This window comes from Phoenix dactylifera, chromosome 7, assembly GCF_051530095.1.
Source record: "Phoenix dactylifera cultivar Ajwa chromosome 7, Ajwa_hap1_PhDact_Kaust_v1.1, whole genome shotgun sequence".
Classification (NCBI taxonomy): Eukaryota; Viridiplantae; Streptophyta; class Magnoliopsida; order Arecales; family Arecaceae; genus Phoenix; species Phoenix dactylifera.
Genome location: NC_143196.1, coordinates 27,417,984 through 27,432,413, shown reverse-complemented (window position 1 = coordinate 27,432,413; position 14,430 = coordinate 27,417,984). Strand labels below are relative to the sequence as shown.

The 14,430-nt window shown below is 36.3% G+C and overlaps 1 protein-coding gene across 3 annotated transcripts in view; it reads left to right on the top strand.

The window, feature by feature from the left end:
* Nucleotides 1-14,430, top strand: part of PAA1 (P-type ATP-ase 1) — a 27,116-nt gene extending 12,686 nt beyond the window's left edge. For all 3 annotated transcript variants that reach the window (XM_039127342.3, XM_089924386.1, XM_089924387.1), the window contains 8 exons: nt 259-309; nt 409-581; nt 2,237-2,369; nt 5,796-5,893; nt 6,174-6,411; nt 8,271-8,477; nt 13,284-13,364; nt 13,783-14,430. In XM_039127342.3, the coding sequence (XP_038983270.3) occupies nt 259-309; nt 409-581; nt 2,237-2,369; nt 5,796-5,893; nt 6,174-6,411; nt 8,271-8,477; nt 13,284-13,364; nt 13,783-14,043 (1,242 nt within the window). In that variant the 3' untranslated portion in view covers nt 14,044-14,430. The remainder of the gene's footprint in view (nt 1-258; nt 310-408; nt 582-2,236; nt 2,370-5,795; nt 5,894-6,173; nt 6,412-8,270; nt 8,478-13,283; nt 13,365-13,782) is intronic.

Here is a 14,430-nt window from a genome sequence, read left to right as displayed (position 1 = left end):
CCATATTTTTTCTCCTAGCTGAACTTCCACATGAACATATGTGTAATCGAATGGCTGAACTGTGGTGGTTGGCCACCGGTCCAGTTCGGTACACCTTGAACCACCCTGTTCAGCGATGTATGGAACATACACATTTACGAAGGTTTTATTTATGTTTGCATGAGTGTCAAACATGATTCTGTCGCAAATATTAATGTCTTGCTTAGGATATTCTCTTCCTGTTGTTATCACTAGTCTAATATGCTCAGAATGGTGCAGGTTGTTGCATGTCCATGCGCACTTGGGCTGGCCACTCCTACTGCTGTGCTGGTACAGATAAAGATCATATTCATTTTCTTTTCTCTATGAACCTTTCCTCCCATAACTCTAATTGATCTTCAAGTTCTGTTGACCTAATCTGTTATTCAGGTTGGAACCTCATTAGGAGCAACCAGAGGGCTGCTTTTACGTGGTGGAAATGTCTTAGAAAAATTTGCAGAAGTTGATACAGTAGTATTTGACAAAACAGGGACTTTAACAACTGGAAAGCCTGTGGTGACCAAAATTTTAGCCTCTCAACATGACGGAGATTGGGATTCAAAGTAAGTTACAAAGGAATTACTATTGTCAAATCTTTGGAATGATGTACTATTTTGTACGCATGTTTTAGATCTTTACCATGAAACAGAATTCCTATTTTATAGTTCTTCTCCAGAACAGATTATAACTTCATTTAAGCATCATAACACTATCAACCATCGGCATCAGCAGGCCATTTTCTTTCGTTAACAAGAAAGTATCATGTGCACTGTACTTAATGGTTGTCATGATGAGAACTATTTCTGTTCTGGCGTAAGTATTCCAGTGACAGTTCTACATAAAGAAAAATGATAATTACTTGTTTATTGATAGAACTATTAAACTAAAGTAAGAAATGCTATACTGTATAAAACCAATGATGCACTTGCTTATGTCTCAAAACATCTTTTGTCTCGAAGCATCTACCAGTGTTATCTCCATTGCTAGAGAAGTCTACTTCCATTGTACCAATTCTATCACATAGCCCTATTGTTCTGCGAAAGATACTGTTTAATCACAGTGCAGATACTCTGTGTATTAAATATGTTGAACTAGTACTGCTAGTAATTCTTAGACATAAAACATAAATGGCTCCATTTTTATAAGGAACAAATAACAGTTTATGCATTCATTGTTGAAGGTATGTCCTGTCCTGTCCTTATGACTACCTACTTAACATAATTCTTAGTCCTAGTAAAGTTATGGGTGTTAGATACATTCTGACCCTTCTATGTACTACAAAATATGGAACCAATTTTTCTAGGATTCTTCAAAATAGGAAATCCTAATTTGCTAATTATGACCCTAAAAGATTTACAAATTAAATCTCCAAAGATCTTGCTGCTGCTGCTGCTGCAGGTAGTGGTGGCGGCGGCTAGAACATTATTACCCTAAGGATAAGAAAAAATGTGAAGTGCAGCTACTGGCTTGTTGAATTTATGTATTTATGGAATCATGTCTATGATATATGTTTTCTTTTGTGTGTTTACAATCATCTTTTTGTCATAATTCATAAAAATATTTAAAAAATTATGCAATTTGTCTCTTGGTCTAGACTATATCTTATTTGTAAGAAAAACAGCAGGCCTTAAGTTTTCTTTGAATAGTTATATGAACCCAATGCTAGACACCTAAATGCATTCATGTGCATCCAGAATCACAGATTCACAATGTTTGCTGAGTCTTGTATTTGGGGTTTGAAGAATCAGATATCCTTCATCGTGTCTAATACCGAGACTTAAGTTTATGCGAGTACAGTCTCATTATTGCTGCATGTGTCTAGCACTCCATAGAAAATCATTTTTGTAGGATCTATTTCTTTTATCTTGTTCCATCTTGTGGAGGACCACATCACTTTTAAGACATGATATTTTAAACCTTGCCTATTGTGGACCAGAAATGAATTGTGTATTAATTTAAACTAAAAAAATCCAAGTTATATTTATTGGTTAACTGTTAACCTAATGTCTACTGCTCTTTGTCTTGGGGCTTAAATATTTGTAGGTTGTAAGCAGACTTCTATGCATCAGATAGAACAATAAATCTTTTCAAATTATATAGCTACAAGTTAATATCCTAAACCTTCATTTTTTTGAATTTACATAACTGACCTTGAAAAAGCTTTTTTACTAGTTTGTATTTAGAGCTTTTAGTGATAAATCTTCATCTTTATGTGTAGGAATAGTTTAGATTATAAATGGACAGAAGTTGATATTTTGAGGTTAGCTGCTGGAGTCGAATCAAACACAAACCATCCAGTTGGTAAATCTATTGTCGAAGCTGCTTCTGCTGCTAGTTGCCTTAATGTGAAGGTGATTGTGCTCTAGCCTGAAATACATATTTTTCCGTTTTCTCTGTTTTTGTTTTTGCGTACTTTGTCTGAGACCATGAAGATATCATCTCTTTAGGATAAGACAACTATTGGACCTCTGTTTTCCCACTTTTTACTGTTTTCCTTGTTTCTTTTTCTTTTTTTCCTTTTCTTTTCTTCTCTTGGTTATGTGGTTGGTAGTTAAGCTGACCCCAGATAGCAGGGACAATGTTTAGTAGTTATGGTTATAGTTATATAGATGATAGTTCTGAGCATTCTGTAAAACCCTATAGTTATGATGAATAATCGTCTCACATTTTTTATTTATCACAAGGGTTAGGTTATTTCATTCTATCTTTGCTTTCAGAATGCAATTGGTGATCAAATTGGAATAGCACCAGAATTAGCTTTAGTGGCAGCAGTTTTTCATAAGGGCAATGTTGATGGTTATTGTTACAGGTGGAAAATGCTGATAGTAAGTATAGACAAAATCATGAGCATCACGTGTTGAAGTGACCAAATTTGCTTATGCTAATCCAAAGACATCCCCTGAAAGTTGACATGCCACTATGATGATTGAAAATAGATCTTACAAAGTTATTGTTTTAAATACAAAGAATAGGGACAAAAAACATGTGACAATGAGAAAATTGGTGACATTGACATGGCTTATGCAGAAAGCTGTATTTTTGTTTCACATATAACATGCTCAAGACATAAGCGAGCAGATCTTTTTCTGGTGTGCCTATTATAAGCCACTTGTTTGATGTATGCTCCTACATTAGCTCAATTAATAGTGGATCATGAGTGAGGAAAATAAATATTAGAAGGTCTTAACCATAGTGATCAAGTCTTATCCAAACAATTTGGGACCAGCTTGGAAGTAAATAGTAAGAAAATTATGCAAGGATATATCAGAATGACTTGAGGTGCATTGAGATAATATTTTACAGTATTTAATGTGCAATTTCTTGTTTTCTGCTCCAAACTGGGGCTTAAGACCTCTTATACTTCATCATACATACCAAATAGGATTGCATGTAACTATGAGGCTTACATCTAAAACTACATTTTTGAGTGAATAGACCACTCTTGATCATCTCCTTATGGATGATGTTTTCAAGTAAATCACCAAAGAAAGGGGTATATTTATCAATTCGGACACATACATGCACACACTGTGACACTAACATGTGTATGTTGTGCACAAACACGTCATTGTGAATAAATAATATCTTATTAATCAATTAAATACCTCCAACAAGCCTGCCTAGACAGGGTCTTCCTTCCTTTTGTTATCTATATAAAAAAAATCTCCAGTCCAAGGTTCGCTGTACCGGTCGGTACCAGTCGGTACCGAGCGTACCGTACCCGTACCGATGGGTACCGGTATCGGTACACCAATGTCGGTACGGTCGGTACCGACGTACGGTACCGTACCGACACTCGGTACGCCTATACTAGTGCGGCACCGGTACAGGGTTCGGTACCGGTACGGCGAACCTTGCTCCAGTCTCATTGTTTCTCTCCTGTCCAAGGGATAAAAACCCCTGTCAACCTCTCATGGGTGGTAGGTTGCAGTAATTTCCTATAGCCTGCACCTTAGGCTAACTTGGTGAATGACCTTTATTTGTGTAGCCTAGATCTAATGCTGTTACCAATCTTATGTAATATCTTATCTTCTTTTGTTGTGTAGAAGAAGCCTCTACTAATGAGCTATACATCGGGATGTAGCACTCCTCTAAATATCCCTAATCCCCTAACCACATTGTAGTTTGTATCTGAAGAACACAGGTCTCTCGGTACAACCTCCAGAGACTTTGCCAGCTTGGTCTGCTGGCACTTTCATCCTTTGTTATATCAAGATATGCTTGTTTACCTGACTTGCTGAATCCGGATAATATATGAAATTGCGGTATAAGAAAGAAACAAAGCATCAAATTTTCACCTGACCTACGAATCTTAAAATACCAGATATCTTTATTTTCTTGTCATATTTAGAGAAGAAATAATTGGAAAAAATAACTACATTTGTTATGAAAACTGCTAAAGTAATATTGTGGTTCATATATAAAATTAGATTTCTCTTTGCTACCCTACTTTGTTATTGATGGTTCCACTGAAATTGTAATATAACACTTGCATTAGTGCTTTTGAAACTTCTTAGATTCCCTAAATATGAAAACATGATCAGGAGAATACAACCTTATCCAGCTAGTATTAAAATGTCAATGTCCGATACATTGCATACAAGTTCTTGACTTTTGAAAGAGATTGGATATTTAATGTATCCACAGCATATATGGATCAGCACTCAGAAGCAAGAATTCTAACATTTGGTACCAAACCTATTGCTGAAAGTAAATATGTGCCTATGGTTTTTCTCATTGCCATCCTAGAATAATTTGTTTGAGCATTTTGCATGTTGTAGATTTCAAGCTAGCACATTCACCATAGTCAATTTTTGTTTGATGGACTCTTGTTGTCTCTCTTCCTCTGGACATGATATAAGAAGAGGAGTGCAATAATGTACTACACATATTGGAAAAAGAGTAGTGTTCTTATCCAATTCTCTCATGTGGCATCCTCTTAAGGTCTTACTGGAAGTTGTCCCCTGCACAGATAATTTGCATGATATATGGGCAGGATTTGTTCATCTATCAATATTAATTTCCAGCTGTTTCTGGGGTGTCCATGTTTTGTCTCTCAGTTTGTCCACTATTGCAATCTAGAGTTTTCTATGTTTGTGTTTTGTCTCTCCAATTGTCTGTGTTTCTAGGGCATCTATGTACCACTGGATGCAAAGGAGATGGGTTTTGATAAGTAAAAGAGTATTTGTATCTGAGCTTCTGATAAGATACCCTCTCATATGCCATGGTGCAGCATGACAAGTTGGAGCATAAGAGTTTTATTCTAAAGGCAAACTAAACTGCTTTCATTTTGACCAAATGAATGAAATTGCCTTCATTAAAGAAAAAAAATCAGATTAAAACACTGACTAATTGTGATCTATAGCGAGTAGTTCATGTGTTAATCACAATACTACATAATCATAGCAATGTTCAAAAGTTCAAATCATGTTAGAAATAACACTTGTTTGGCAATCTAAAGTTCTAAACTCTTCAACCGACTAGCTCTTCTTGGATCATGGTCTGACTCATGCATACCATGAAGATCAAACAAGTTAATTTTTTTCTGAAAAATGACTGTTTTGCTAACTTTTATCGACCATCTGAAAATAGTATATTATCTAAACTCTTGTTGACTATGTAAGAGATAACGATCTGAAGGCACAACAAAAACACACACATGATTCTTTGGGCAACAAACATCTGCATCTTCAGCATTGCTACACACACAATATGTATGGTTAGTGCTTCATTCAATTTTGTGATCTTTGATCATTCTTGTGAGCATCTAAACACAGGCAACAGATGGAACATTCAGGGAGGAACCTGGGTCTGGTGCAGTAGCCACTGTTGAGAAGAAGCAGGTTACTGTTGGGACATTGAGCTGGCTCCGAAGGTATTGCTACAAATGCTAGATTTTTGGTATCACCACTTGTTGGAACTCTCCTCTGCTAGATTTATATGTGAAAAAGTCTTCAAACTGATCTTTTTTCATCTCTTTCTTATTCCATCAAGGGATATGATTTCTGTTTGCTTAACACATTCCGTCATATTGCTGAATTACGGATGGAGGTTAAACATGTCAGAAATGTGTCTACCTCAACAAAAATGCAGAGTTCTTTCCAACGGATGTGCCATCTCTGCCTTGTGATCTAATTGAATTGATTGTTTTGCAGGCATGGAGTCGTTCATAACCCATTTCCAGATGCAGAATTTATAGATCAGTCGGTTGTATACGTAGGAGTAGATGGTGTCTTAGCTGGAGTTATTTGCATTGAGGATAAGATAAGGGAAGATGCCCATGAAGTTGTTGAAATTTTGTCTAAGCAAGGAATTAGCACATACATTCTATCTGGAGACAAAAGGAATACTGCTGAGCATGTGGCATCCATGGTTGGTATCCACAAAGACAAGGTATGAACCATGTACTTCAAAATTTCCATGTAAGTGGAGATCCATATCTTATTTTAACTTATTGTCTTCCTTAGCTTGGGAAGAAAAGCTTAAGTAACACATGTTTATACGGTGGTCTCATGATTACTGCTGCCGTAAATATGCTATAGCAGGTCATGCAAAACATTTGGACTTTTAGGGGCTGTTTGGATGCCCCTAACATTTTATCCATGGATAATTTTTTTTTGGTGGAAAATTCAGATTGAAAAGAATGAGAAAAGAGGAAGTCTAAGGAATTGGGGAGTCTTGGAACCTCTAATCCTGATTTTTTTGGGATAAGAAAACCACTTTTGAGTTTGATTATCTTATCCTCCAATATCGGGATTGAAAGTTTGATGACATCTTCTTCTTCTTCTGTCGCTAGGCATTGTTTATCGATGCACAATGAGTTTTAGCATCCAAATAGCCCCTTAAGGAACAAATGCCCCCTAAAACGAATAAGGCTTGTAATCCAAACTAACATGTTTTTCTTTCTCTATTATTCTAGATAGGGTCCGAAATCTTGGTATCATTGCTGAACCGAGCCATACTGACACCCAATATGTATATGCATACCGGTTCAGTACCAGTTTAGTATTTTTTTCTTTTTCTTTTTTAATTTTTTGATTTTGAAGATTATTTTTAAGATTTATAAATCTTGAAATTATGATTTTAAGGGTGTTTAAATGTTATTTTATTTCATATTGATCTCGAGAGACCATATAATTGCTTAATGGATGCAATTGTAATAATTAAAAAAAGATTTATAACTTGGTACATGAATGTTTAGCGTGGTATGTCCTAGTTTTCATCATCCACAACTTTATTTCAATCATTACCTTCTTGTTGAACTCTTTGACTTTTGTCATCCACCTCTTACTTTTAACTTTACTGTTTTTGCTTCCATTTTATAGATTTACAGAGGCTACATTATCTCGATGTACAGGTGGACATGACATCCAAAGGTCTTGTTATTGTGTTCCTAGGCTTATGGTTGCACCTCACTGTCTCTCCCTAATTGTTGCTGCCCAATTCGACAAATAAATATTTGATTTTATTTTTGTTGGATTTTTCTATAATTTTACATTGGAGACGGTATCAAATTTTAGCTGGGTTTCTGTATTTGTGGCCGAATAATTATTGCATATTTTTTTATTATTGGATCCAATTTCTAGTATGATTTGGTACTGGGATTAATACCCAAATTAGGGGTCATGTCCTATAAATGCACTCCAAGTTAAAAATATCTAGAAAATTAATTTTATTTCGGATTAAGATAGAACCCTGCTTGGAGTATTACAAAAGTTTGCCATGATTTCCCCTAATTTACTAATTTTAATCCTACTTTAGGCATAGAAATGAGGAAAAAAGTGAGAAGAATAAAGAGACCGAGGGAAGGGAGGGAGGATTATGTCTGATTTGACTTGGATTTAGGCTCAAAATTGGCAAATCTTATTTTGTCCCTAAATTTTTCCCACAAAATCGACTCCTTTTTTGAAGAAAAGAGAGGATAAGTCCATGGGATTTTTTTTCTCCTTTATTAGGAGGGTCCGTAAGGGGATGAATCACCCCAAACCGCTTTGAACTGAGCAGTTCTGCTCAGTTTGGGCCCCTTACCAACTCAATCTGCCTTTTCCACCCAATATCGCACCAGCTTGGGTTAGTTTGGCATACCTTGATTCTAGATGTTCTGAAAGATATCATTTTTATTTTAATCTGAATATATCATTGACATTTTAAATTTTTATTTTATTTTTAACCACAAATGCATTTTCTGTTAACTGAAATTAAGATTCATTGTTCCTCTCTTTGTCATGAAGAAAACTGACCAAATATAACAGGTGCTTTCTGGAGTCAAACCAGATGAGAAGAAGAAGTTCATTGCTGACCTTCAAAACGATCAGAAAAAGGTGGTTGCAATGGTTGGTGATGGCATCAATGATGCTGCTGCTTTGGCTTCATCAGACGTTGGAATTGCAATGGGTGAAGGTGTTGGTGCGGCCAGTGATGTATCTTCCATTGTGCTTATGGGTAACAGATTATCACAGGTAGTATGAACTATAAATTTGACCATTTGAAACATATTTTTCGGTTAATACTCAAATGATTGCTATAGTTTTTCTTTACCCCTTAAATAATTTGTTCACATTGACCTTAGTTTAGATTTGTTTATAATCTTTACTCCTTATAAGTGATGATAAACAACAGATGCCAAGGTCCGCCGTACCGGTACTGGTCGGTGTACCGGTGGCGGCCCGGACTGGTACGTACCGGTCCCGTACCGGTTCCATACCGGTCTGTACCGGTCCCATACCGGTTCTCTAATGATAAGCTACCGGTACCGAATTCCACGCCGATCCAGTACCGGTCCCAGGACGGACCGGTACGTACCGGCCCGTACCGGCCGGACGGACCGGTATGGCAGACCATGACAGATGCTATTATGATTTGCAATTATTTATTGGTATTTTCCTTATATTTATTAAAATTTTCTTACAATAATTATAGCAGAATATGGCTCCCATATTCCTGATTTGATAATTCTAATGTTTTCTATATATACATTTTGGTAAAATGGTGCAATTGTGCAAGAAGTACAATGGAGCGCAAGTATACTGAGCTCAGGATATGGCAAGAGCTAGGCCTATAAGTAGGTTTGGATTTGGGAAAGGAGAACTTAGCAAGTTAGGCATGCAAGAAAAGAATATAATGTTAAGACACCGAAACATGGGTCCATTAAAGAATATTAGCATGATTATCTCCTGATACTATTGAATGGGGATTCTAAAAGATACCTGCCTCTGAGAAAACAAAATATGGGAGTTGGCATTTGTGTATTTATTTGAATAACTGAAGTTACAAAAAAAAAAAAAAACTTGAAATTGCAAAGTGCATGAGATGATGCAAAATGTTAAGGCTTTATGACTTAACAAAGTACTAACTGAAGTTTTGAAAAATCAACGAGATACTGTATTAAACTGGTAACGTAGTTTACAGAATGAGATTTTGAAAATACAGCTGATGCATTTAGAATTAAATTTTGAATAAGGTGTTGTATAGAAATGCATCAGATACTGCAGAATTGTATTCATGTACCAAACTATGAAATTTTAGGAATGGGTGATGGAACAAAGATTAAGAGAAAAGAGATCAACTATAGGCATCAAATCAGAATGATCAACATGAAACCTAGTTTTGAACTAGGCAACTGTTGGAAGATTTGGAGAATATTGAATATTTACACATGGTCCCTATTATCTCGGAGAAAGCATATTGTGGAGTACCTGGAGAGGTTATCTTTTGGGCATTCAAGATAATATGAGTACCAATAGGGTAGTTAATAGTGCTCCACAGCAAAGGTCCTTCAGTGAGCTAGTATTTTCTTACACTCACCGTCAATGAACTTATCATTAACTCTTATCTAGAGGTACATATAATTATTTGCAAAAGAGAGTTGATGGATGCAACGAAATCTGGATTAAATTCTAAACAAGAAAAGAATATGAAATGCAATTAAAATTGAATGCCAAGTTAAAAAAACAATGTCATCATTTTCATAGCAATACATTTATATAAGAATCTAGAGACACCGAAAAAATAAATATAATTATAGCTTGCTGAATAATATAAAGAGTTGCTTAATTTTTTATGTCATTAATAGGTTTCTCTTGTGCCCTACAAAAAAAAATTATAAGACAATAAGGCTAGCAATGTTCTGTAATTGAAAATCTTGGGCATTGAAGAAGGCTTTTAGCATAGAAGATGAGGGTGGTGGAGATCAGAATCCAGTGAGTACATGGTAAGGTATAGCAGGATAATGTGGGAAGCAAGTATATTTGAGACATAGGAGTTGCGCTACTTAAGGGCCAAGTGTTGGAGAACCTACTGAGATAATATTGTTTATGCTGTCACAACAATTCCCACTTTCCTTTCTTTGATCAACTAAATCTCTAAATGCTTAATGTTCTGTTAGATAATTAAGCAAGGTTGAAATACTGATGCCGAGCCTGAATGGGTTGTCTTGGAACAGTATGGTTGCAGTATGGTTAGGACTTAGGACAAACCGAGATACTATCAATAAGAATAAAAAGCAACTTGTATGGTTGATATGGACTGTCCTTATGCTATCAGTATGGTCAGTGTGGACCAGTTCAAGAGAGAAATGGTGTCCTGCACGGTACCATTTTTCTATTGGAATGGTATAGTGTTGGTGGTACCTTACAGAACTCACGATATTTAAATCCTTCCAATTAAGCAATATATTTAGCCATGTGACTTCAACAGTGAATTTATATGGATCCAGTTAACATTTTTAGATATCAGATAGGGGATGCGGGGTTTGAAAATGATTGGAGCTGATCCTTTTGGCTTAAGATATGGTAGATTATTTTAATAATTGACACCTATGTAATGAACAAGAATCATTATGTAATATATATTAACACTTTTGCTATAACTACAAGTTGTTTTCATGAGAAGATAATGTCATAGTTTGTCACTGTGAAGTGTTATAGGTCTTACGTCATCTCATAGTAAGTCTTTTTGTCACAATATCCAGCACAAATATAAACAACGAGCTGATTCCCATTATTTTTTAGAATTAAACGTGTGGGTCTGTGATATTTTTGGTTCATTTTGCAGGCCAACTATGAAATGAGAAGCCTCTGTAAATCATTTCTCTCCACTTTTATCCTAATTTCTTTATCTTACATTCATCTTCTTTTGATTCGTTAGAACACACATCTGGCATCACTTTAGGACTACTCCCAACCTTCATAAACACATGCCTGAACCATCTCAAATGACTTCTCCTTGCTTAATCCTCAACTTGTACCATCATAAATCATCCTGTAGCTCTCTCTCTCTCTCTCTCTCTCTCTCTCTCTCTCTCTATATATATATATATATATATATATATATATATATATATGTGCGCGTGTGCGTGTGCGTGTGTGCGTCTGCACACTTGCACGCACACACACATGCATATACATACATATACACATACATATATACATACATATACACATGTATGTACATGTATGTATATACATGTTCATATATATAAACATACATATATATTATGTAAAACAGTTCACCAAAATATGGTGCCAAATCCATGTGGATCCATGCTCTTATTACCACCTCCTACATCACTACGAACCATGAAGTTGTCCTTTGCTTTCTTCCAGTCTTCAGCTCCTTGAAAAATCTTGCTCTTGGCCTATAAGATCTTGCTATCCTATTAAATGGATCCAAAGTAGTGAAAGATAGGTTTCTTTTTAGGTTCTCTTGTGACCTGATTTTGACTCCATCCTTGACTTCTTCCATTTCTATCAATTCTTAGATCCTTTTTCATCTGGATTTCCTTCCATAATTACAATCTAATGCCCAGCACAAGCTTAGTCTCATTGACCAACATTGCATCATCAATAGAAAATGTACATCTAGGAGCCTGTATGGTATGCTGTACCGGTCGGCACCGGTCGGTACCGAACGTACCGTACCCATACCGATGGGTACTGGTATCGGTACGCCAATGTCGGTACGCCTGGCGTACCGCATACCGTACCGTACCGACACTCGGTACGCCTATACTAGTACGGCACCGATACGGGGTTCGATACCGGTACGGCGAACCTCAGCCTCCTCTAAGATGTTAATAATTAGTTCATTCATGACAAGTAAAACATGGTAACAATTGCTCACGTTTATATCTAGCATACTTCTTAAGACTTATTGCCATGTTTCCCCCTCCAAGCTTCACCAATCTTGAGTTGTCTAGAGACTTTTAGGTTGTATTTGTATTTTTTTCACTTTACATAAGTTGCTAACATTTTTTTATTGTCAATAATTTATAGTATTTCAACATATGCTTTAAAATTTTGCTTGAATAGTATCTATAGGAGTTCGCCAAAATTTGCCATATCAACATCAGCAAATGAAGTAATGTTATGCTTATGAAATGTTCAGAAACCCAGAACAGTAAGGATCCAATAGCAAGTTTAAAATGGTAACTTTTTAAGGCTAGTCAAGGCCACATCTTAGTTATAACCGTCAAGCCTTATCCCCACTGTTTGGTTCGGCATTATTCATTGTCAGGCATTACTATTTAGTGTTATCTTTGATGCTTGTTTTGACTTTTCCATATCATTTTTTCACAATTTTCGTCCATTTACCTTTGCACTCCTCTTGCTACATCATTCTTATTTAGTTTTGTCTCACCTTCTTGTCAGAGCACCCTTGGATCTTTGTTGTACATCCTTACACCATCTCAATCAGTTATCTTCTAAGTTGGCGCAACTCAGATAGGTCCGCTGATATACTTAATCCTCTGTCCTTCCAATTTTGCCACTGCATCGATCTCAACATTCTCATATTTGCTTCAGCCTATGGTTTTCTTTGATCCTCTTTGTTGGTCAACTTTTCAGGCCATACGATGTTGCTGACATATTGCCATTTTATTTTTTCCCATCGACTTTTGGTTGCAATAAAGTTCAAAATTTACCACTGATTGTAACTAACCTCTTCTCTTTCTTTGTGTATTTCTTTAATTCTCCGAACTTTCAGATTTTATCACAAACTTTTTACTCAACATCCATCAGGTCTTGCCTTCTGTTGTTTTCTCATTATACATTATCTGTATTCGAAGAATGATATATGCAGAAATAAATAGAAGAAAGAGAGACCAAGAAAATTTAGATACTTTGAGTAGTGCATAACAAGGTCTCCATATTGTAAAACTGTAAAAAAGTATTTCCCCTGTTTTGCTGGAGCTTATCTTGTTCTTGTCATGTTACTTCAATATGCTTAGTAAAGCAACTTCATCCTCACTGATATCACTGCTATTTCAGTTGATTGATGCTTTGGAGTTGAGCAAACAGACAATGAGGACTGTGAAGCAAAATCTATGGTGGGCATTTGCGTATAACATCGTAAGTTGGCTTTCCCTTTTAACTATAATCTCTTTCATCTGCTTAAAACTATATAACATGATATGGCTGCAGATATTGAATGAACATGCTTGATCAGTGTGGTCAAATTCATTTCATAAACAAGCTTCAGTGGAAACCTAGATGCGTTAAATATTTCTTTTCAAAAGCATTGTTGGGTCGGGTGAAGTGTGTCTTTCGAGAATGTCAATTAGTTGGTTCATAGCATGTAAATGTTAACAGAAATGGCCTTAACTTTGGCAAAAGCAGTCCATGAAACCTGAAGAAGACAACAGTTATCCATACCAAGAGAACTAGATTCCCTCCACGCACCCCAACCGACAAGGCCATCCGGCTTTTCCTAATTATGTTTTACTGTATCTGCACTCAAATTATGAAGGGCTTGCTTCTCTTATAACAGGTTGGACTTCCAATTGCTGCTGGGATTTTGTTACCTGTAACTGGTACCATGCTGACACCATCAATTGCTGGAGCTTTAATGGGCTTAAGTTCGGTGGCAGTGATGACGAACTCACTGCTTTTGAGGCTCAGGTTGGAACCGAAGCAGAAAGAAACCAACAAATTGCAGCAGGAAACCATGCTCCGTTCTCTATCTGATGTTCTTGTGGATACAAATGGTGGTCCAAAGAAAACTTACCCTGCTAAATGGAGAAATACCTGATCCTACATTTATGCCGCTCTGCACATAAGATGAAGCATGAGCTACCTGAAGGCCTATATCATGCGAAATTGGTTGGCAGCGGTAGCTGTGTTGTAGCCCAAACATGCAGAAGGGATCCCGAACCTATCGGTGAAGCTGTTTCATTCTTGAGATGATCGGCATTATGCCTTGCTCTGGTCACATCTGAAGTTCATTTTTTGGGGGGCTATGCTTCTTGTCTAATTGGCCATCATTACTTGCAAACCTAACAATATGGGTTCACCATTCCCTTTGTATTATGTCTAGCAACCATTTTTAACAATTGTTCAGAACATTTCTTTGTTTCTACCATCTGTTGGAGATGATTATCAATAAAAACTGCCATTAGATCGGTTTGATTTTGAATTA